General features: G+C 37.0%; 2 protein-coding genes across 4 annotated transcripts in view; one reads left to right on the top strand and one right to left on the bottom strand.

Annotated features, from left to right (window-relative positions):
* Positions 1-1,330: 1,330 nt before the first annotated feature.
* Pits (Protein interacting with Ttk69 and Sin3A) overlaps positions 1,331-21,303 on the bottom strand; it is a 275,032-nt gene continuing 255,059 nt past the window's right edge. For all 3 annotated transcript variants that reach the window (XR_011237683.1, XR_011237684.1, XR_011237685.1), the window contains one exon: positions 1,331-1,376. The gene's annotated coding sequence lies outside the window, so the exon portion shown is untranslated. The remainder of the gene's footprint in view (positions 1,377-21,303) is intronic.
* Positions 5,229-21,147, top strand: LOC117989370 (uncharacterized). Its single transcript, XM_069503751.1, has 6 exons — positions 5,229-5,329; positions 11,285-11,895; positions 12,410-12,802; positions 14,499-14,615; positions 19,749-19,865; positions 20,970-21,147. Exons 1-6 carry the CDS (start codon positions 5,327-5,329, stop codon positions 21,112-21,114), a joined length of 1,386 nt encoding a protein of 461 aa, XP_069359852.1. The 5' UTR covers positions 5,229-5,326; the 3' UTR covers positions 21,115-21,147.

Raw genomic sequence — 21,303 nt, 5'->3', positions numbered from 1 at the left:
CGCACCAACCCGTGCTTTCGTGATTCCTTTCGTCAAAGGTTGCCTGGAAGAGATCGCTTTAGCGATAAGGCCGCCTTTGCATGCTACAGCTATTAGATTAAGATCCTGTATTGTGTTTTTTCAATGTTTACTTTGTGTTGTGTGCAATAAAGTGTAAATAAATAAAAAAAAAAAAAAAAAAAAACAATGTGAACATTCCCTAGAAACATATTGATAAATCTCTACATAGTATTAAAGTTGTTCATGAACACATTTTAATTTTTTTTGTTTTTATTATTACAATAAAACTTAAAGCTAGCCTTATCTAATTACTATATAAATCACTAGCTTATGCTCGCGACTTCGTCCGCGTGTACTACACAAATTTCAAACCCCTATTTCACCCCCTTAGGGGTTGAATTTTCCAAAATCCTTTCTTAGCGGACGCCTACGTCATAATAGCTATCTGCATGCCAAATTTCAGCCCGATCCGTCCAGTAGTTTGGGCTGTGCGTTGATAGATCAGTCAGTCAGTCAGTCAGTCAGTCAGTCAGTCACCTTTTCCTTTTATATATATAGATATTATTAATAGATAGAATAGATAGATTAGATATGTACGATTAAAATAATTTCGTGGCGCCACCCGAATCAGGGTTCCTACTGAAAACCAGCGCTGTATGTTTTTGTACTTGTGCAAGACAATATGGCATTTATGCTGAGTCGGGACCTTTTTTTTTCGGGTTGTGCCACACATGACATACTTTATTCCGGCGCTTCTTCTACTTGAGGTCTTTTGACTTTACTACTCAAGTATTAGAGGCGCCGGGATAACCTAACTGGTAATGTGTGGTACAGCTTTAAAAAATAAACGTTTTTCTCTTTCTTTCTTTACTAGCTGATCCCCGCGGCTTCGCCCGCGTAGATTTAGGTTTTTAAAGATCCCGTATAGCCTATGTCACTCAGGAATAATGTAGCTTTCTACTGGTGAAAGAATTTTTAAAATCGGTTCAGTAGTTCTAAAGATTACCCCCTACAAACAAACTTAACGACATTACCTCTTTATATAATACTAGCTGATCCCCGCGGCTTCGCCCGCGTAGATTTAGGTTTTTAAAGATCCCGTATAGCCTATGTCACTCAGGAATAATGTAGCTTTCTACTGGTGAAAGAATTTTTAAAATCGGTTCAGTAGTTCTAAAGATTACCCCCTACAAACAAACTTAACGACATTGTGGCTAATTCCGTTGTACACAATTTCTAAACTAAACTAAAATGGCACGTCTAAAGCTATTGCTATACCTTTCATAACGATGCTTGCGGAAAAGGATAGCACTAGATTTAGACTGGGTAATTTAGTTTAGTTTAGAGATTGTGTACAAGAGAATCGGCCCCATTACCTCTTTATATAATACAACGGGCCGTGCAGCAGAAATCGTAATATTTTAATTTCGCCATAACTTCAAAACCAAACGTCCAATTTTAATCATTCAAAGACCAAATATTATCTCCATAAACTGTTCTTAGTGATGAAATCATTTATTTTGATAAGGATTAATAGCATGAGTAAAATAAACGCGTTTAAATGTAGTCCAAAAAAATTCAAGATTTTTAAATAAAAAAATGGTTGCTGTGCCTCACTCGACATAGATGGGTATAGTGTGTCGCGGACTTTTTTGTAGATATTTATAAGATCTACAATTAATTAGAACATTTTATGGTTCTATCTTTTATAGTTTAGGCAGCGTACGCAAAATAAGTAACTTTTCTGGTTGATTTTTTACACCTTGTGTCCGAAAAACCCAAATATCTTACGGAACCCTATTTTTTTCCAAAATAAAATATAGCCTATGTTACTGGTGGATAATGTAGCTTTCGAATGGTGAAAGAATTTTTAAAATCGGTCCAGTAGTTTTTGAGCCTATTCAGTACAAACAAACAAACAAACAAACAAACAAACAAACAAACAAAGTTTTCCTCTTTATAATATTAGTGTAGACAACGGGCCGTGCAGCAGAAATCGTAATATTTTAATTTCGCCATAACTTCAAAACCAAACGTCCAATTTTAATCATTCAAAGACCAAATATTATCTCCATAAACTGTTCTTAGTGATGAAATCATTTATTTTGATAAGGATTAATAGCATGAGTAAAATAAACGCGTTTAAATGTAGTCCAAAAAAAATTCAAGATTTTTAAATAAAAAAATGGTTGCTGTGCCTCACTCGACATAGATGGGTATAGTGTGTCGCGGACTTTTTTGTAGATATTTATAAGATCTACAATTAATTAGAACATTTTATGGTTCTATCTTTTATAGTTTAGGCAGCGTACGCAAAATAAGTAACTTTTCTGGTTGATTTTTTACACCTTGTGTCCGAAAAACCCAAATATCTTACGGAACCCTATTTTTTTCCAAAATAAATATAGCCTATGTTACTCGTGGATAATGTAGCTTTCGAATGGTGAAAGAATTTTTAAAATCGGTCCAGTAGTTTTTGAGCCTATTCAGTACAAACAAACAAACAAACAAACAAACAAACAAACAAACAAACAAAGTTTTCCTCTTTATAATATTAGTGTAGACAACGGGCCGTGCAGCAGAAATCGTAATATTTTAATTTCGCCATAACTTCAAAACCAAACGTCCAATTTTAATCATTCAAAGACCAAATATTATCTCCATAAACTGTTCTTAGTGATGAAATCATTTATTTTGATAAGGATTAATAGCATGAGTAAAATAAACGCGTTTAAATGTAGTCCAAAAAAAATTCAAGATTTTTAAATAAAAAAATGGTTGCTGTGCCTCACTCGACATAGATGGGTATAGTGTGTCGCGGACTTTTTTGTAGATATTTATAAGATCTACAATTAATTAGAACATTTTATGGTTCTATCTTTTATAGTTTAGGCAGCGTACGCAAAATAAGTAACTTTTCTGGTTGATTTTTTACACCTTGTGTCCGAAAAACCCAAATATCTTACGGAACCCTATTTTTTTCCAAAATAAAATATAGCCTATGTTACTCGTGGATAATGTAGCTTTCGAATGGTGAAAGAATTTTTAAAATCGGTCCAGTAGTTTTTGAGCCTATTCAGTACAAACAAACAAACAAACAAACAAACAAACAAACAAACAAAGTTTTCCTCTTTATAATATTAGTGTAGATGACCGCGTGGAATGGTGCCTAGAATACTGGCTGCATTTCCGCGCTGGACAGCCAGGCTGATCCGTTGCGCAAAAAATGAGCCAGCCCTTCTGTCACCAGATGAGGCTATTAATCGCGGTGAAATGTCTCGTAAAAAATTTTTAGCACTAAGACTCCATGGCCCCAGGGTCTCCACGGCAAACGGCACAAAAATGTAACTCTCTATAAGAGAGGCATACTTGCGCCGCTTGCCGTTTTCAGCTGTTTCTGCTGCGGCTCCCGGTCTTGATGCTGTCTTCTGATATGACACGGGGCCAATGTGTCAACGCAAGTTGCGTCCCACATTAGCGCCCGTCCCCGTTCCCAGGGAACCAGCGTCAATCCAAAGTAGTAAAAATAAAGTCGTTTCCCGCTGTCTGTATGTATGAACGCGTAGATCTTTTAAACTACGCAACGGATTTTAATGCGGTTTTCACCAATAGATAGAGTGATTCAAGAGGAAGGTTTATAGGTATAGTTTGATATTGGTTTGTGTTAATTTGTTGAAATATGACGAACTAACGCGCAACAAAACGTGACGGAGGCGGCGGTGGTCGCATTTATAATATTAGTATGGAAGTATGGATTATTAATCACTCCCCACTGACACCACATTAGTATCTACATTGCACCCATGCGAAGCCGGGGCGGGTCGCTAGTGTCTACTAAAACAATGTTATATACATATATTGCATGTTCCACATTTTACATGTTTTTACTTCAAAATCAGGTCACTTTTAAAAATGAGAAGGCTCTAAATTCGTTTTGTCGGACGTTTTTATCCGACAGATTTCGTTATGTAGGTAGGTATATCAATGACTTAAATAAAAAGAGCAAAAATTGTTTAAGTAAATTGCAACTAGTGCATCTACACTTCCTAGCGTTGGGTAACAATAAACAAAACATATAATAATATGTTTGTATGTATATGAAGGTATAATGAGCTACGTTACATATAGGGGGAAATAATTAGGGTGTTCGCGGCAACAATGCGTTATGGCTGGAAAATTGCTCTCTAATAGTGGTGTGCGTTAAGTAACACAGCTAATTCCACGATGACTCTGAAACGAAATTTTAAAGCGATATTTCACGATAGCAGACATAAGAGGAATATCTGAAAACCGTTAGTTTGACGTTACAGCACAAAAAATAAATCAAAATGTGTTCATGAACAAATAATTAGTATTTTCAACTTTTAAAGTAAAGTTACTATACCATAATATGAAAGTGTTTTACTCGTAGGTACATTTATTTATTTCATATTTTTATACGTAATTTTATAATTTTTGGTTTTATTGTTAATTTTGTTATGTTCGTGGCACCGATCCAGATAGTTGATTGCCTCAGCTTGCTGGATCTAACTTTTTAACATCTCTTCTCTTGTAACTATTGCCTTTCTTCGTTTTCTCCCTCTATCTAGTTTTCTAATCGCAAGTTTGCAGTTATAGGTATGTATTTTATTTCTTGTTTGTGCAGTTGTAAGTGTTCTTTGTGTAACCTGTTGATTGTCCTTGCAAATAAAAAATTTAAAATTACATTCTAAAAAAGATTTTTATTGATTTTTATTGATTATTTGAAAATGTCGAAAAAATACGATAGTCCGGAACCATCCTCGGTGCGTGAGTCTGCGACTCGCATTTGGCGGGTTTTTTGCACAGGTATAGTTAAAGACCTGGAATGTGACATAGGTTACTTTTTATCCCGGAAAAACAAAGGGCTCCCACGGGAATTTCAAAAACCTAAATCCACGCGGACGAAGTCGCGGGCGTCAGCTAGTATTGTAATAATATTGGCATATATAATATTTGTTTCATTTGTCTAATAGCCTCGAATTTTGATACATGAGTAAAAACAACGATACCTACTGTTATTATAATTGAAATATTATCGGGTTAAGGTAAAGACCTGATCTGATGCTGCATCCAGAACAGTCTCCAAACTACCCAACTCCTCGAATTCTTACAGCATATCGTGTTTGGAAGTTGAAGAAATATCGATATTTTAACATAATAACTGCCCTAAATTTTCCTCCTTAAAGACAATAGAGACCGGGGAATTCGGTGCAAACGTTTCGCGGACTAAAGTCGGAGACATTATAAATGCACCGCCATGACATTACCGCCTCTAGTCATTATGTGACGTCTTCACGTGGAGATCATGGTGAGTGGAAATAAAACATTTTTATTAGTGCCTGGGTATGTACCTATAACCTGCATTAAGTATTTAAAATAAGTAAATGCGGAAAGATAAATCCTGGGTTCGATTTCAGGGTCGGGCGAAAAATAGACAGGTTTTGGATGTTTCTGTTAAGAAATTCTCAATACTAAAGCGAGTATTATAGGTCCATGACTAGAGCCTCAGAACCTCGATACACAGATAGTTATACAAGATATAAAATTTTACTCTACCATTAGCTTTTAGGTCGAGGCCTTCACTTTTAGCACATGAGTAGATATCCATATTCCATACACGTGCTTTTAGTATCTATTTGATCATAATATTTCTCAGGATTCACGACTCTTCACACGGTCGATTGCTATAAAATCTTCTTTTCTTAAGGTCCAAGATCCCAGGGCTGCCAGACGTTACTTATTTTCTAAGTAACAGAATGTGTGGGATAGAGTACTGTTAATGTATTCTTTTAACATTCACATATCTCCTAGCTTGACTGATAGCCAATTTGTAGGTGTCAGCTGCTTAAGGTATAGTCCGCGACAAGTCGAGATGGCAATCGGGGAGGGAACGCCTCGCACACCCGCACAGCCCCCGCGCTTTCCCGGTGTGGGCGAGCGTGGGTGACGTGCGGGTGTGCAGGGCGTCCTCTTGCCTCTATACCCCGATTGCCATCTCGACCTATCGTGTACCTACTATACGTGTCCTCAGTTTTCCTAAAGTCTGAGTGCTGATTTTAATATGTATTTTTCACATAAAACAGCACTCCGAGTTGAAACTCACACGCACAGCACACACCGCTAGCAGATACTAAAAAAAATCAAATTCAAATAAAAAATCAAATACGCTAATTTTGTGTAGCGTAGGTACGTTATAAGTACATACCAACATTACTCTATCCCATACTATATTGAGAAAACAAGTAACGTCTGGGGGACTTGCCCTATTACAATGATCATCAATTCTTTGACCGCCCAGCTATTTGACAGCAAGGCCTAACTTGTCTGGCCGTCAACAAGCCGATAACGATAATAATCCACTATTTGTACCTACATGTACAATACAATCATCCGAAGTCCTCTCTAGTTACGACATAAAGGAGTGAGTAAGCTATAACTATCATCGCATTCCTCAAGCTTTCTCCACCTGTCGGCGCGTTATGCAACCACTGGGAGATCATCATCATAATCATTAATATTATGCCGATATTCGATCGACGGTCCGTTTGAGTTATGTCGGTGTATAATTTCGAATGATGATTATGGAGGCTCGGGTAGACCTTTCGTCTGGTAGAAACTCCAAGACAAACATTATTTAGTCCATACGCATGACTACCTTGTTTTCTGATAATTATCTTATAGGTATGTATAATTGTATATGTCGCAGGTATATTGTCAATGCCGTGATATTACAATAATTAAACGGTAGATTGTCAATCGACTTCATTTCTTACAATTTAACGGCCTGGTTTTAGTGATATTGTAATGTGAAGAAACCTCAATATCATTTTTGAAGACCTATCCATAGATACCCCACACGTAGGTACGTACGGGTTTGATGAAAAAAATATTTTTGAGTTTCAGTTCTAAGTATGGAAAATAACTAACCCCAAAATTTATTGTTTTTTTATATTTTTGTGTAAAAATCTTAATGCAGTTCACAGAATACATCTACTTACCAAGTTTCAACAGTATAGCTCTTATAGTTTCGGAAAAAAAGTGGCTGTGACATACGGACGGACAGGCAGCTGGCAGACATGACGAATTTATAAGGGTTTTTTTGCCATTCGGCTACGGAACCATAAAAATTAGGTAGTGGTTAATTACAAGATTTTATTTCGCAAGTCAGTATAACTGTAGAAACTTGTAAGTTGTAACATGTCCAAAGACTAGCTCACACCAGCTGGCAAATATTATGTTTTAGCACCTCGTTTATTTAGATACCACCTCTTTAACCACTCCTAATCAAATACTGGGTATACGTATGTTACTAACACTAAACGTAAAAGTAAACATAAGTAATTAACATTACCTACTTTTATCAACCTATCATAATTCATGTATCATACTGTATGATCACGATTTAACTTATGTTGCTAAATATGTGTTATTAATATCATATCATACGTTAATGTTAATAGGATCCTATTGGTTTTAATGGGAAGATAATCGACTCGAAAAATCGTGACGATTAAACCGCTCAGGTTCATTACATTACTGACTATTGAGTATGTAGCCTTTCAATAAAAGAAATGGTTATTTAACCGAAAGGTTAGGTTACCGAATATCTGAAACCGATGTGCCTGCGACTTCATCCGCTTGGATTTAGGTCTTTTGAAAATCCTTTCTTCGTCATTATATTATTACTACCTACTGATTATTTTCTCAAACAAGGCCAAATTGTTAGTTATAGTTAGAATAGTTAGTTATGTTTTATTCCGATTAGGTTGCTCGGTTAGGATCAGCTTAGTTATATTACTTACTTACAATCTCTATTCTCTACCTTCCAAATGTATGGTGAACTGTCACGTATTAAGTTACAATTTTTTTTAAATAAAATTGGCGAACAAATAAACAGGCGGGTCACCTGATGTTGAGTGATTACCGCCGCCCATGAACATTGGCAGTAACAGAGGAACCACAAATGCGTCGCCGGCCTTTCAGGAATTTCAATTTTCTTTTCCCAATACCTATTGCCTGTAGTTCAATTTCGTAAAACCTGCATCAATCATCATTACTATCTCAATCATTGTTGCGATTTGGCTTTTGGGCGATTCTTGTCTGTATCCAATAGTGAGCGAGCGTCAACCAACCAGATGTGATTGCGATCGTGACATTGTAGCTGTCATTCTACCGCAATTGCGCAGCCGGTTAAAATTATATAACAACTAGCTGATCCCCGCGGCTTCGCCCGCGTGTCAATAATAGCCTATGTCACTCAGGAATAATGTAGCTTTCTATTGGTGAAAGAATTTTCAAAATCGGTTCAGTAGTTCCAGAGATTACCCCCTACAAACAAACTTAACGACATTACCTCTTTATAATATTAGTTAGCATGGATGAAGTGGACTATTATTATGTCGTTTATAGTCTATACTTTACCGACTTCCGACCGGAATGTCTTATTCAATATTTACACTATAAAATTGCTTGTATTCATCGACAAGTGAAAATAGATACGAGTGGTTAGGCGTCAATGGATTTTGAAGATGACTTCTAGACACCCATTCCGCATTCCAGAGCTGAGACGGTGTTGTGAGAGGTTATCTAATAGGTAAATACCTACTAGTGCTCTTGGAGCCTCCGGAGTCTGCACATGAATGTCACAGAAATGCCACAGTACGAGCGTGTTTGTAGAGCAAGTTTTTGAGAAACTTTTGTTTTCTTTTTTTTTAAGCAAAAAAAAAATGGTAGATAGGCACTTTGTTTTGCTTATGTTATAGTCCAAGAACTCAAGACCGCCAGACATTACTTAGTTTTTGAGAAGACTCCAGACTACTGCTCCCGGTCGCCCGCAACGCATTCTAGAGAGCACCCGTGTACAACTTCAATCCCATGTAGGAATCAAAAATTATCCAGAATACACGTGAATAGCTATGAACTGATCGTACCCAGCCTGCAGTACTGGTGGCCCAGCGGACAGCAGCAGCGGTCAGTGACTTACTGATTTGGGTGAAAGTGAAAGGTGACGCAACGCGGCGGCGGCGACTCGTGTTTATTACTACTGCGCTTTTAGGTCAATAGGATCCTAGCCACCTTTTGTACAAGCGTTATGTCACTTTTACAAAAGGGCTGTGTCCAATCCAGCCATATAATAATATAATGTGTGCTCACTGAGTTTTATTATGCCTTTTGCTTTAGGTCAATAGGACCCTAAGTCACTTTCCTATACCTCTTTGTCGGGCTGTGTCTTATTACTTTTGCTTTTGGGTCAACAGGATCCTAGCCGACTTCATTATTTGAGTTAAGTCACTTTTGCAAAAGGGCTGTGTCCAGTCCAGCCATATATTAAGTATGTATAATAATGTGCTTACTGAGTCTTATTATGTTCTGTTTCTGCTTTTGGATCGATACGATCCGATCCTATCTATCTACCTTTATTAATTACGAAGTTTGTTTTGTTATTTCGAGTAGATGCCTACTTTGAATCGTTTATTAGTTATAACTTTTGCACTTGAGTCAGCCATGTGTCACTTTTGCAACGTTCTTGTTCAGATTATGAGACAATTTTGGTAAAACTATTTCTAAAACTGATCCGTGCCTTCCCTTTTTTATCCTCTACAGTTAGACGTGAACAATAATCACATCTTGATCTGAAATCTTGATAGGGAAATATGTTTCTTATAAGAAACACATTTTCTTATCAAGATTTCAAATAGAAAGTACCTACTGGACCTTGTGCTCTTGGAAATCATGATTTTTTAAACTTATTCTCTTTAATAATTAATAATTCTAGCTTCATAAACTACCGTTAGACAAAAAAATCACGTCAATTTATTACTAAAGTCCAATACCCTATTACCTAATACCATAGAGTAGGATTATTAATACATTTTGAATTAAATACATGTTCACAATAAGCAGATGTGATGCCACATAATATTATTGTGAAGCCATGGTCACGATTCGTGTCGGCTTGTCTTACGGTAACCTACCCATTCGTACTGCAGGTATTGTACAATGTACACTGTACAGGCAACCTCAGTCACCCTCGACCCGTGACCCGTGACCCTTTTCACTACTTTCTCACAATTCTGCAATGTCTGATAGCTACACGATACAGTCTGTTAGCGAACCTTGTATGGTTTCACTATCGTTTTCATCAATGAACGTATTTTACATTGAATCAGTTCATTTTAAATGTGAAAACTTACAATTTGTATTAGTATGCCGTACCTACTTACCTACTTGAAAATAAGAAAATCAAAACTTTGTTATCCGTTTGCCAGAGTCGTTTTTTAGGGTTCCGTACCTCAAAAAGAAAAAGGGATCCCTTGTAGGATCACTTCGTTGTCTGTCTATCTGTTTGTCCGTCTGTCTGTTGTGTCTATCACGAAAACTTATAGGATGCTTCCCGTTAACATAGAATCATGAAATTTGGCAGGTAGGTAGGTCTGATGCACACACGACACATGCAGCACAAGTAATGGAATAAATCCGAAACCCTGGATTTGTGGTTACATCACACAAAAATTAAAATGTATGTTAATGAACAAATAATTAGATTAGATTAACTGTAGATTTTCTGCCATAACTATATGTACAGTTAGCTATGTAGTATGTATTATTTATTTAATTATACTATATTGATTTTATATAGTATTTATATACATGTATATTGTATATATTATATTATATTTTATAGTATGTACCTATTAGAGTGTATGTGTTTATATATACCTATATATATTTATATATATATATTATATTTATAGCTACATTGCGACTCCCCGTCTTACAGTTCTATAAGTTCTTAAGTGTGGGTTGCCTGGAAGAGATCACTTTAGTGATAAGGTCGCCCTTTGTTTTTTAAGTGTATCCTGTTTTCTTACTCTCTGTAAATCTATTAACAATAAAGTTATTTTAAATTAAATTAAATTAAATTAAATTAATTAGTAGGTAAGGTTTTTTCAAAGTAAGAAGTACCAAGTGGGGTATCATATGAACGGGTCTTACCTGTATATTCTAAAACAGATTTTTATTTATTTTTATGCATAATAGTTTTTGATTTATCTTGCAAAATGTCCAAAAAATACGACTGTAGTACGGAACCCTCGATGCGCGAGTCTAACTCGCACTTGGCCGATTTTTAACTATTACGATAACTTTCTGTGATGCAACTGGTGCAGTGTGCAGTGTGTGTGTGTGTGACACAGCATACACAAAGTAAATGCGTCCATTAAAAATAATTTAATCTTTTCAGACATTCATTTAATCTTTTCAGATACTTATTTTATACACAGTCTGTTTGATTACTGGCGCAATGTGTTACGAAGTACACCAAAATGACGAATACGGAACCACTCTGAACGTCACTACTTTATATCCTGTTCTAGATTTCGTCCAGGCAAATAAACATAATAACAGCGATAATTCAAAAGCCAAAAGTAATAAAGAAGATAAGATTGTATCTACGAGCGGTGAAGAACCTAACGATCAATTAGGACAAAATGATTTAGCCAAAGAAAGTTCAAAAGAGTTTGATAAATCATTACGAAATGATAAAAATGATGCCAACAATACAAACAATAAACTAGATAATTTGGACAATGAAACAGATCTAAATAAAAACCAACATGAACAAGAAAAACTTAAAATACCCAAATTAGACACGAACAATTGGAAAATTGATACGTTTTTTACTCCATCGAATATCAGTAAACCAGAGAATAACAAAAATGACTCAGAAAATAAAATTATACAAGCTGCAGGAAAAGAGTTTAAGCCAAGTCCTCAATTGGGACATTTTTATAGCGAAGACGCTTTTGTGGTGCCGACACAACCTACAACAGGTTCATTTTCACCAGTTAATAAAAATCCACCAACATTTTTCAGGTAAGTTTTAGGTTAGACAATTTAATAAGTAAGTATAACAATTTCTAAAAACTTTATACTCACGCAAAAGTAACAGCTGGTAATGGTTTGCTCCTGAAGAAAAGGTTTCTTACACGAAAAAGAAAGTAGTTAGGATATAGGTAATATAAATACTTCATTGCACACAGGATAGAGAATAAATGAAATATAAGTAATTTAAATCTACGTATGCAAAAGCGGCCTTATTCTTACAAAACAATCTCCACCAAGCAAGCTTTGTAATTAAGAGAGGAGTGAATAAGAAGGCAGTCAAGGTAGTTCAGCGCAATACACGTTGGAGGTTTAGACGCCTTCACGCAGTTTCAAACGTCAAATTTTTCCTGAGATGTTCCTGAAATTCCAGGAATTATATCTGTGGGTTTTTTAACCAACAAGCGCTTGATGATGTAAAACATGAATTTCAGCTCCTAAGTTGGAAAATATCATTAAAGACGTCTTTAAAACATTAATAATCGAAATCCGAAATTATTTTCAGCTCTCCAGGTGACTTCTACAAATTAAACTACAAACCTCTCAGTTACTCAGCCCCTATCGATACGCCTTATAAATTCGAAAAATCAGTATCATCAAAAGATGAAGAATGGAAATACAGCACTGGAGTAGAAGCTAAGCCCACAGCCAAAGGTCCTGTGAAGATCCCAGCAGGAGGCCTCTACAAGCTTCCTGATCCATTTAAAGAAAAACCTAGTTCATCTGGTGATCCATTTAAGGAAAAACCTAGTTCAGATGGTGATCCATTTAAGGAAAAACCTAGTTCATCTGGTGATCCATTTAAGGAAAAACCTAGTTCAGATGGCGATGATGATAATTTTGGATTGGACTTTAAAGATGACGAGAAGGGTGGCAAGGAGAATTCAGTTAAAAAACGGTAAAGAATAGAAACAAAAATATTTTTTATTCCATTTATTTACAAATTATTTTGAATCGTCAAAATGAATCTATCACTGTATTTTCAACCAGAGGCCACTCTGGTTGGAAATCTTCTCCCGTTGCGTTTACGGAAACATAATCTCTGTAGTAAACTAACATGGATTTACTTAAAAAAAATTGCCTCACAAAATTTTGAATTTATAATTCTCTATCCTTAATTACTTTCACTAAAAGTGTTTCAATAAATATTCATGCACGAATAAGAATGTAAATAATTTTATTAAGACTTCCTTCCTTATAAGTTCTTGTAGATTGGAATCTACCTCCAAGTACATACTATGACTTGAATTTAATATAACACAATAAAGAAAGTGTAGAAAACAAAATTATTAAATCTAAAGCAATCTATAGAACGCGACAGGGCGAGATGGTAATCGGGGTATGAGGCGGGGGGACGCCCCGCACACCCGCACGTCGCCTGCGCTATCCCGCACCGGGTTAGTGCGGGGGCTGTGCGGGTATGCGAACTATACATACCGATCAATTTAGGCCATTAACAAAAGTGTTGCAAGAACCATCTTAGTGATTATGGCCAATGGCCAATGACGGAATCAAATAAATTAACTCCTCATCCGAAGTCGAGGAAAGCTCTCATCCATCGAGATCCATAATTATTCTGGCAACGCACGCAAACGATGTCCTTTCACCAATCGAGCGGAATTAATCATATGTTTTAAGTGATGACGAGGTTTTAAGTGCTTCAACGCTTTCTTGCTTTATGTAAGCTTGTATTGCAATTACACCGACGCGTACTTGATAAATTGTTCTATCATGAATTGCGACGTGAATTCCTAAAACTGAATTTTTGTGAAAGTCTGCCCAAAAATGCGTATAATATTTTCAGGGTCCATGTATGTATTTAGTTTCTTTATTCTACCATAACTTCGCCAAGGTCTGCACCTAAACGTTATCCAAATTCCACGGATAAGTACGAAGCGATTTGCCTTCTCATTTCTAACTCGAACCGCTAAGATTTGGAACACCCTTCCAGCATCAGTTTTCCCCTCCAAGTCAAGAGTGACTAGACATCTTGTAGGCAAGCGCGCTCCATCTTAGGCTGCATCATCACTTGCCACGTTTGATTGCAGCCAAGCGCTGGTCTATAAATTTTTAAAAAAAAACTTCTAAATTCCTGAATACATTTGAATGAATGAAGTATATTAGAATTCTTACATCATCCCGAGTGATATTGACTATAAATTTTTTGAAAAAAATTCAAAGTAAAATTACTATAGGTACCAAGTAGGGTGTCATATTATGTAAGGGCTTTGTACCTGCATATTCTAAAACAGTTTTTTATGCATAATGGTTTTTGATTTATCGTGCGAAATGTCGAAAAATACGACCGTAGTACGGAACCCTCGGTGCGCGAGTCTGACACGCACTTGGCCGGTTTTTTCACAATCAAAATATGCTGGGCACTTTTGGGCCTAATCTCGGTATTCCCCTTTACTAATTAGTGGTTTCTCGCAACGTTTACGAGTGAAATTTTTCTTGTTTGATTTTTTTTCTATAGGCACCTCAGGAAATCCGGAACGATAACTCTTCTTTCAGGCAAGCACGTTCCACGTCACTGCATAAACCCTCACTAGCTGAACCACCCCAGTTCGTGCAACACGTGTTATCTTTTTCAGGGGAAACCCGTGGAAAAGCCTCCTGCACCTGGTCACGGCGCTGATCCCCGTGGGCATCATCCTGTCGGCGCTGACTCCCAACCTCATCACCCTGGACACTGTGGACAACAATCACCAGTAAGCCTTCGTCACCATCTAGTGATAATTTACTGTAAGATCAATTACACTACGCGGAAGAAAATAACGTACATCGGCCTTTAGAATTACATTTTGACTTTATAGAGCGTTGTCTCTGTCAGTCATGCCTATATGACGTTTTCTCGATCTCAACGACAGCGATAATGCTCTACAAATCCGCTATCTCTGTCTTTAAGGTCGATGGAGATTATTTTCTGCCGCGTACTGTACCTAGTTCACTTATGAGTTACTTTACTAGCGAAGCCCCGGCTTCGCATCTCTATTTTTTTTTGAAAATAAAATATAGCCTATATCACTCAAGAATAATGTAGCTTTCTATTGGTGAAAGAATTTTCAAAATCATTTCTGTAGTTCCAGAGATTACTTCCAAACAAACTTTACCTCTTTATTAGGGTTCCGTAGTAAACAAGGAACCCTTATAGTTTCGCCATGTCCGTCCGTCCTCGGTTAATCTCAGAGACTATTAGTGCTAGAAATCTGTAATTTGTATATAAATATTAATCACGCCGACAAAGTGGTGAAATAAAATTATGATTAATATTTTTTTAAAGGGTAGCTCCCGTACATGTAAAGGTTTTAATATTAGCATAGATTAGTATGGATAAGAACTAGCTTTGTATACCTACCTACAATGTTAAAAATGAGTTTCTGACCATTTTCTAACATGTACCGAGTCAAAGTAAAATTATTCTAATGATGAGTAAGTATTAAAATAAATTAAAACAGTGAGTTTTTTGAAGAAGGGAATGAGTTCGCTGTTTAGTTTTGAGACTCGAGACCGCCACACTCTCTTCTCAGATTAATTACTTACCAAATTGAATAACCACTAGTTTTGGTTTCACTCGTGGGTAATTGGGACAGATTATTATACACTGAGTCATTTAAAAACTTCTTTTTGTGATTAAGAATTAGATTATAATAAGAGCCTTTCAAAATACAAACCACGCGATTTCATAATAATACTGAAACTGAATATGTGAAAAGATTACATGACGTAAACTTTCTGAAATCGCTAGGTATAGCAGGCTAGGCACTTTTGGGATTTGGGTTTACCGTGTATTATTCGGTGTTAGGTCAGACAGACTGCAGGTACGGAACCCTAAAAACGGAGACCGTCGTTGATGACTATACATATATATTACAAATCCTCCACTCTTTTAGCATTTAAACTACCGTGAGTGATTTCCATTCTAAATAATATCTGTCCCGGCTGTACTCACGTGTGTAGTCGACGTTAGCCCGACTAGTTTCGAACCCATACGGGGTCCTTTTTCAAGGGAGTCCGTTCGCGTACGCGCCGCAGTTTTGACTGCGGGACGCACGTGCCGCTGCCCGTAGCGCCCGTTGTGAGGGTGGCTGGGGTGGGGGGGGAGACAGCTGCCGATTGTCTCCCGACAGTTCCTGCTGTTCTTCATCACTGGAACCGTTACCGACATCCAGGCACGCGGAGCTAATGGTGTCCCGTCCCACGACTGATGCCCTTGTCTTAGCGTCAAAAAGCGGTTTCCACGCTGAGGGTAGCATCCATCCATTGTCACGATTGAAATTCGGGTGGCGACTAGCTTTCGATCGTTTCCCGTATCTTCCGCGTACTAGAAACTTTGTCCCGGGACAATACGAAACCTTGTCGAATCGTATGTAGTGCGACGTACCTCCACTCCGTCCTAATCCTCCACTCTCCCATTATACCAGTTTGATGGATACGTTTCACTGGGCTATAGGCCATTAATAAATAGCAATTAGTTATAATTTCGACCGGCTGTGCGCATTGCGTAACACCGTGACGCAGGTTGCGTGCTCGAGCTAGTCATGTCTGGATATGTCCGTGTTAATCCTTTTCGTTATAGACGAACTAGCTGATGATTTAGGTTTCTAAAAAGCCCGTGGGAACTCATTGATTTCCCGGGAAAAAAGTAGCTAATGTCACTCTCCAGGTCTTTAACTATACCCATGCAATAAATCACGTCGATCCCTTGCGACGTGATTAAAGGACAAACCAACAAACAAACAAACTTTCACATTTATAATAGGGGTGGTTTAGGGAAAAGGTGCATCGCCTGGCTGTAACGCACAATGCGTGGGCGGTGGGTGCTAGACTAGACTATTAATTTTCCCACTAGCATATTCCCCGACCCATTCTTAGGTATAAGCACGTTTATTTACTCAAAGTTTTCATAAAACGTAAACTAATTGAAAAATCCTATTACAATGTAAAGGATTATTTAAATGATAAGCAAGCTTGGGAATGAGTTGCTTAACGACTTTGTGATAGTTCTAATAAGTTTCAATAATTTTGTAAAATGGTGATAATAAAAAGAATACCCGGCTGAGTTTGTTGTGGGCTCTTCTCAGACCTGGGCGCGTTTGGAACCCTCGTAGCTTTAGTTTTAAGTTTGCGAAATAATTATCACCACTATATTATCTTAGAAATCCAACAAAAAAAACCTTCAAAAAGAGTTATTAATTACCTATTTTGAATAAATCATTTGACTTTGACTTTGACTTTATAAGTTTAGGTTAATATAATATTACTTACTAGCTGATGCCCGCAACTTCGTCGTGGATTTAGGTTTTAAAATAGGATTTTCCGGGATAAAAAGTAGCCTATATGTCCCTCTCCAGGTCTGAAACTGTACCCATGCAAAAAGCCACGTCAATCCGGTGTTCCGTTGCGATGTGATTGAAGGACAAATCAACAAACAAACACACTTTCACATTGTTTTATAATAGGGGTAGTGATACTTATTCGTATAATTTTTGTTATATTACTTAACTGGCTCTGAATATTCAGAACTTGATGTATAAAATTTAATGTGCTTACTTACAAGCGGGTTATGTACGAGCGGGTTATGTACGAGCGGGTTATGTACGAGCGAGTAGAGAGCACGAGGCGGAAGGACACGCATCCGTGAGTTACACAAGTGTGAAAGCCATATTAAATGCTTTACACTTTAGAGCACCTTCACACTGATGATGCAACCGCGCGGTTAAACCCGCATACCTTTAAAACAAGTCGGATGCAATTTAGTTTTCAGAATCAAATTGTGACAAAAAAATAGTAAGAGATTTAAAGAAAAATCTTCCATATCAGAATTGGAAGTTCATCTAAATATTATATAAATGAAAAAGGTGACTGACTTACTAACTGATCTATCAACGCACAACTCAAACTACTGGACGGATCGGGCTGAAATTTGGCACGCAGATAGCTATTATTTCGAAAATTCAACCCCTAAAAGGGTGAAATAGGGGTTTGAAATTTGTGTAGTCCACGCGGACGAAGTTGCGAGCACAAGCTAGATCTGTATAAAAAGGTACTAAATACTTAGGTTGGTGTTACATTAGCACTAGACAGACTTCTCCGGCTTCGATTGCTTGGAATTTCAAAAAATAGGTACTTTCTTCCTGAAAAATAGTTGATTTTATAAAAAAAACCATTGGTGATACAACGTCAGGTTATTCTTTTTTGTGAGTGTGTAATAATATTTTGAATTATATTTTGTAATAAAACTCCACAGTTAATTTTAGACTTATCTTGAGTTACACAAGTTTAGAAAAGTATTAAAAGTGTGTTCCTGAAGAGCCCTAATATTATTATGTTCAAAAGTGAAGATTACGTAAATGATGAAAAAGCGTGGATTTGACTCGCTCTAGCAATGCCCGGAATTATTGCAGTTACATTCACATTATTAATATTGTTAAATTTTCGAAAAGAGCAACCACCGTGCTTCTTTCTGATTCTATCTGATAGGAAGGGTATTCCAAAACAGTGGTAGATTAACTTAACAATTCAAAGCCACTTGTAACAGTTTAGTTAAACAAAATATTGTATCTTTCTATTCTATACTATTATACTAGCATCGTGAAACATGCGTTTACATTGTAGGTAAAACATTGTAGATAGCAATTGTGAAAGCTCTCTTATGGTTTGAGCACGCGACAAATAAAATGTTTTCTCCGTTTTGTTGTTCTTGTGTCGGTCACACTCACAGAGGTACCGGTTGTTGGTGATTCGTCTTCTTTGTTTACGATCAACTTGATGAACGCATATTCATATATTGTTATCAATTAACAGAAAGGTGGTGAAAGCCAGTGATTAAGGCGTCGACCTCCTAGTCGGGGGTCGGGGGTTCAATCCCGGAAACGCACCTTTAACTTTTTGGAGTTATGTGTGTTTTAAGACTTTTAAGCAAATTAACGGTGAAGAAAGCCATCGTGAGGAAAACTGAATGCCTGAGAATTATGTGCTCAAAGATATGTGATGTGACATAATTGAGTATTTGACTATGAATATCAAAAATAAATTATTTCTCCGTGATTATGAAATAGAAGGTCTTCCAAAATAGGTAAAATCCACGTCCTTTGTTAGTTTTAAGTGTAATAACCATTTTAAATTATCGATTAAACAAAAAAAGTACTTACTTTATAATGACGTGACGTCAAATTCCAGTAGGTATTTCATAGAATATCGCATTACGCATACGAAGTTTGATAAAAAGTTACTGATTTGACTAAGTAGTTGTCAAATACCGTATTCAATATGTGAAGTCTGCCAAACCACACTTGGCTAGCGTGGTTATGGCCGTGGCCTTCTCATTCTGAGGGAAGACCCGTGCTTAGTGCGCCAGCGATGAGTTGATGATTTTTTTAAATTTAAATTCACATACAAGTTAGCTCTTGACTGTAATCTCACTTGGTGGTAAGTGATGATGCAGCCTAAGATGGAAGCGGCCTAATTCCTTTGGTTTCTACACAGCATCGTACTGGAACGCTAAATCGCTTGGTAGCACGGCTTTGCCGGTAGGGTGGTAACTAGCTACGACTGAAGCCTCCCACCAGACCAGACCAGAAATTTAGAAATTATAAAATTCCAAACCTCGATCCCGATCTCGATACTTCCAAATTTCGAACCCGGGACCTCCTACTAATAAGACAACAGCGCTTACCACTGCGCCCAGGGAGCTCGTCGAAATGTGATGAGATGATGATAATGATTATTTATTATTATTATTATTTATTTATTTATTTATTATTTAATTAGAACGGCCATAAAGCCAATTACACTAATTAAACTACGAGTACAAATGATAGGTTACTATGAATAATTTCCAGTTATCCAAACCGATTTTCCCGGCGGTCGGGCGACGCGGCAGCTCTACCTGCGATAAGCGAGACCTGCAAGCGAAAACTGCTGTGTGAACTACATGCAGATTCCAACTATAACATACAGTAAGTATTGTTTAGAAGCAGGCGTTACTTTGCGGAAGTCCATGATATACAATGAACCAAACGCTTAATTTGCTATAATCCGCTGAAAACCGGTCTAATCTGTATGGTGCAACATGCAGCATGCGAAGTGCATCGCCCGCCCTCCCACTGCTAAACATGCAGGAAAAAGCAGCCTATATAATTATTATAGCTTTTGGCTCAATGTATACAGTAAGTACCTACCTACCTATAGGCATTGGACATCGTCCGCAAAAAAAAACCGGCCAAGTGCGAGTCAGGCTCGCGCGACGAGGGTTCCGTAATACAGTCGTATTTTTTAGACATTTTGCACGATAATTCAAAATCTATGATGCTTAAAAATAAATAAAAATCTGTTTTAGAATGTACAGGTGAAGACCTTTCATATGATACCCCACTTGACATAGTCACTCACTTCGAAAGTTGAAAATACTAATTATTAGTTCATGACCACAATTTTTTTTTTTTAGTGTGATCTAACCCTAAATTGACGGTTTTCAGATTTTTCCCCAAATGTCAGCTATAAGATGTACCTACCTGCCAAATTTCATGATTCTAGGTCCACGGGAAGTACCCTGTAGGTTTCTTGACAGACAGACAGACAGACACACAGACAACAAAGTGATCCTATAAGGGTTCCGTTTTTCCTTTTGAGGTACGGAACCCTAAAAAGACGAGACATAGGTAGGTAAGCATTAAAAAAATAAAAAACCGGCCAAGTGCGAGTATGACTCGCGCACCGAGTATTCCGTACTCTGGTATTTTTTCGACATTTTGCACGATAAATCAAAAACTATTGTGCATAAAATAAATAAAAATATGTTTTAGAATAATACAGGTAAAGCCCTTTCATATGAAACGCCACTTAGTATTCTTACTTAGTTACCTATATTACTTTGAAAATTGAAAATACTAATATTTTGTTCCTGAACACCTTTTAATTTTTTTTTTGTAATCCATGTGGACGAAGTGCGAGCATAAGCTATTCCTCAATAAAATAAATAAATTTTGATTGTTTTTTGAGTTCTTCTTTCTTACTAAAGAACTTTAATACAGTTTAATACATATTATCTTTGTTTCCTACAGATCACGTCGAAGACCAAAGCACTGCTACAAGATCCAGTGTCACGACCCTCAAGCGCTGAGCAAGGTTCTACATTGGTTGCTGCTGTACAACCGATCCAGGGCCTCTCACCCTGATGAGCATCATAGAAGAGGTTATATCACCTAAAACTACTTAAGTAATAAACTTCAATGACTTGTTTGTTGTAGTTTCATTCATTACAGGTTCCTACTATGAGCTTTACTAGATGATGCTCGCGACTTCATCTGCGTGGATTTAGGTTTTTAAAAATCCCGTGGGAACTCTTTGATTTTCCGGGATAAAATATAATAAATGTTCAAGTGTGTCTGTCTGTCT

This window comes from Maniola hyperantus, chromosome 16 (genome assembly GCF_902806685.2).
Source record: "Maniola hyperantus chromosome 16, iAphHyp1.2, whole genome shotgun sequence".
NCBI lineage: Eukaryota > Metazoa > Arthropoda > Insecta > Lepidoptera > Nymphalidae > Maniola > Maniola hyperantus.
This window is presented reverse-complemented; position numbering and strand designations above follow the sequence as displayed.

Coding starts and splice junctions, on each gene's coding strand:
- LOC117989370 (XM_069503751.1), top strand. Junction 11,896..12,409: donor AATCCACCAACATTTTTCAG/GTAAGTTTTAGG, acceptor AATTATTTTCAG/CTCTCCAGGTGACTTCTACA. Junction 14,616..19,748: donor ACTGTGGACAACAATCACCA/GTAAGCCTTCGT, acceptor AATAATTTCCAG/TTATCCAAACCGATTTTCCC.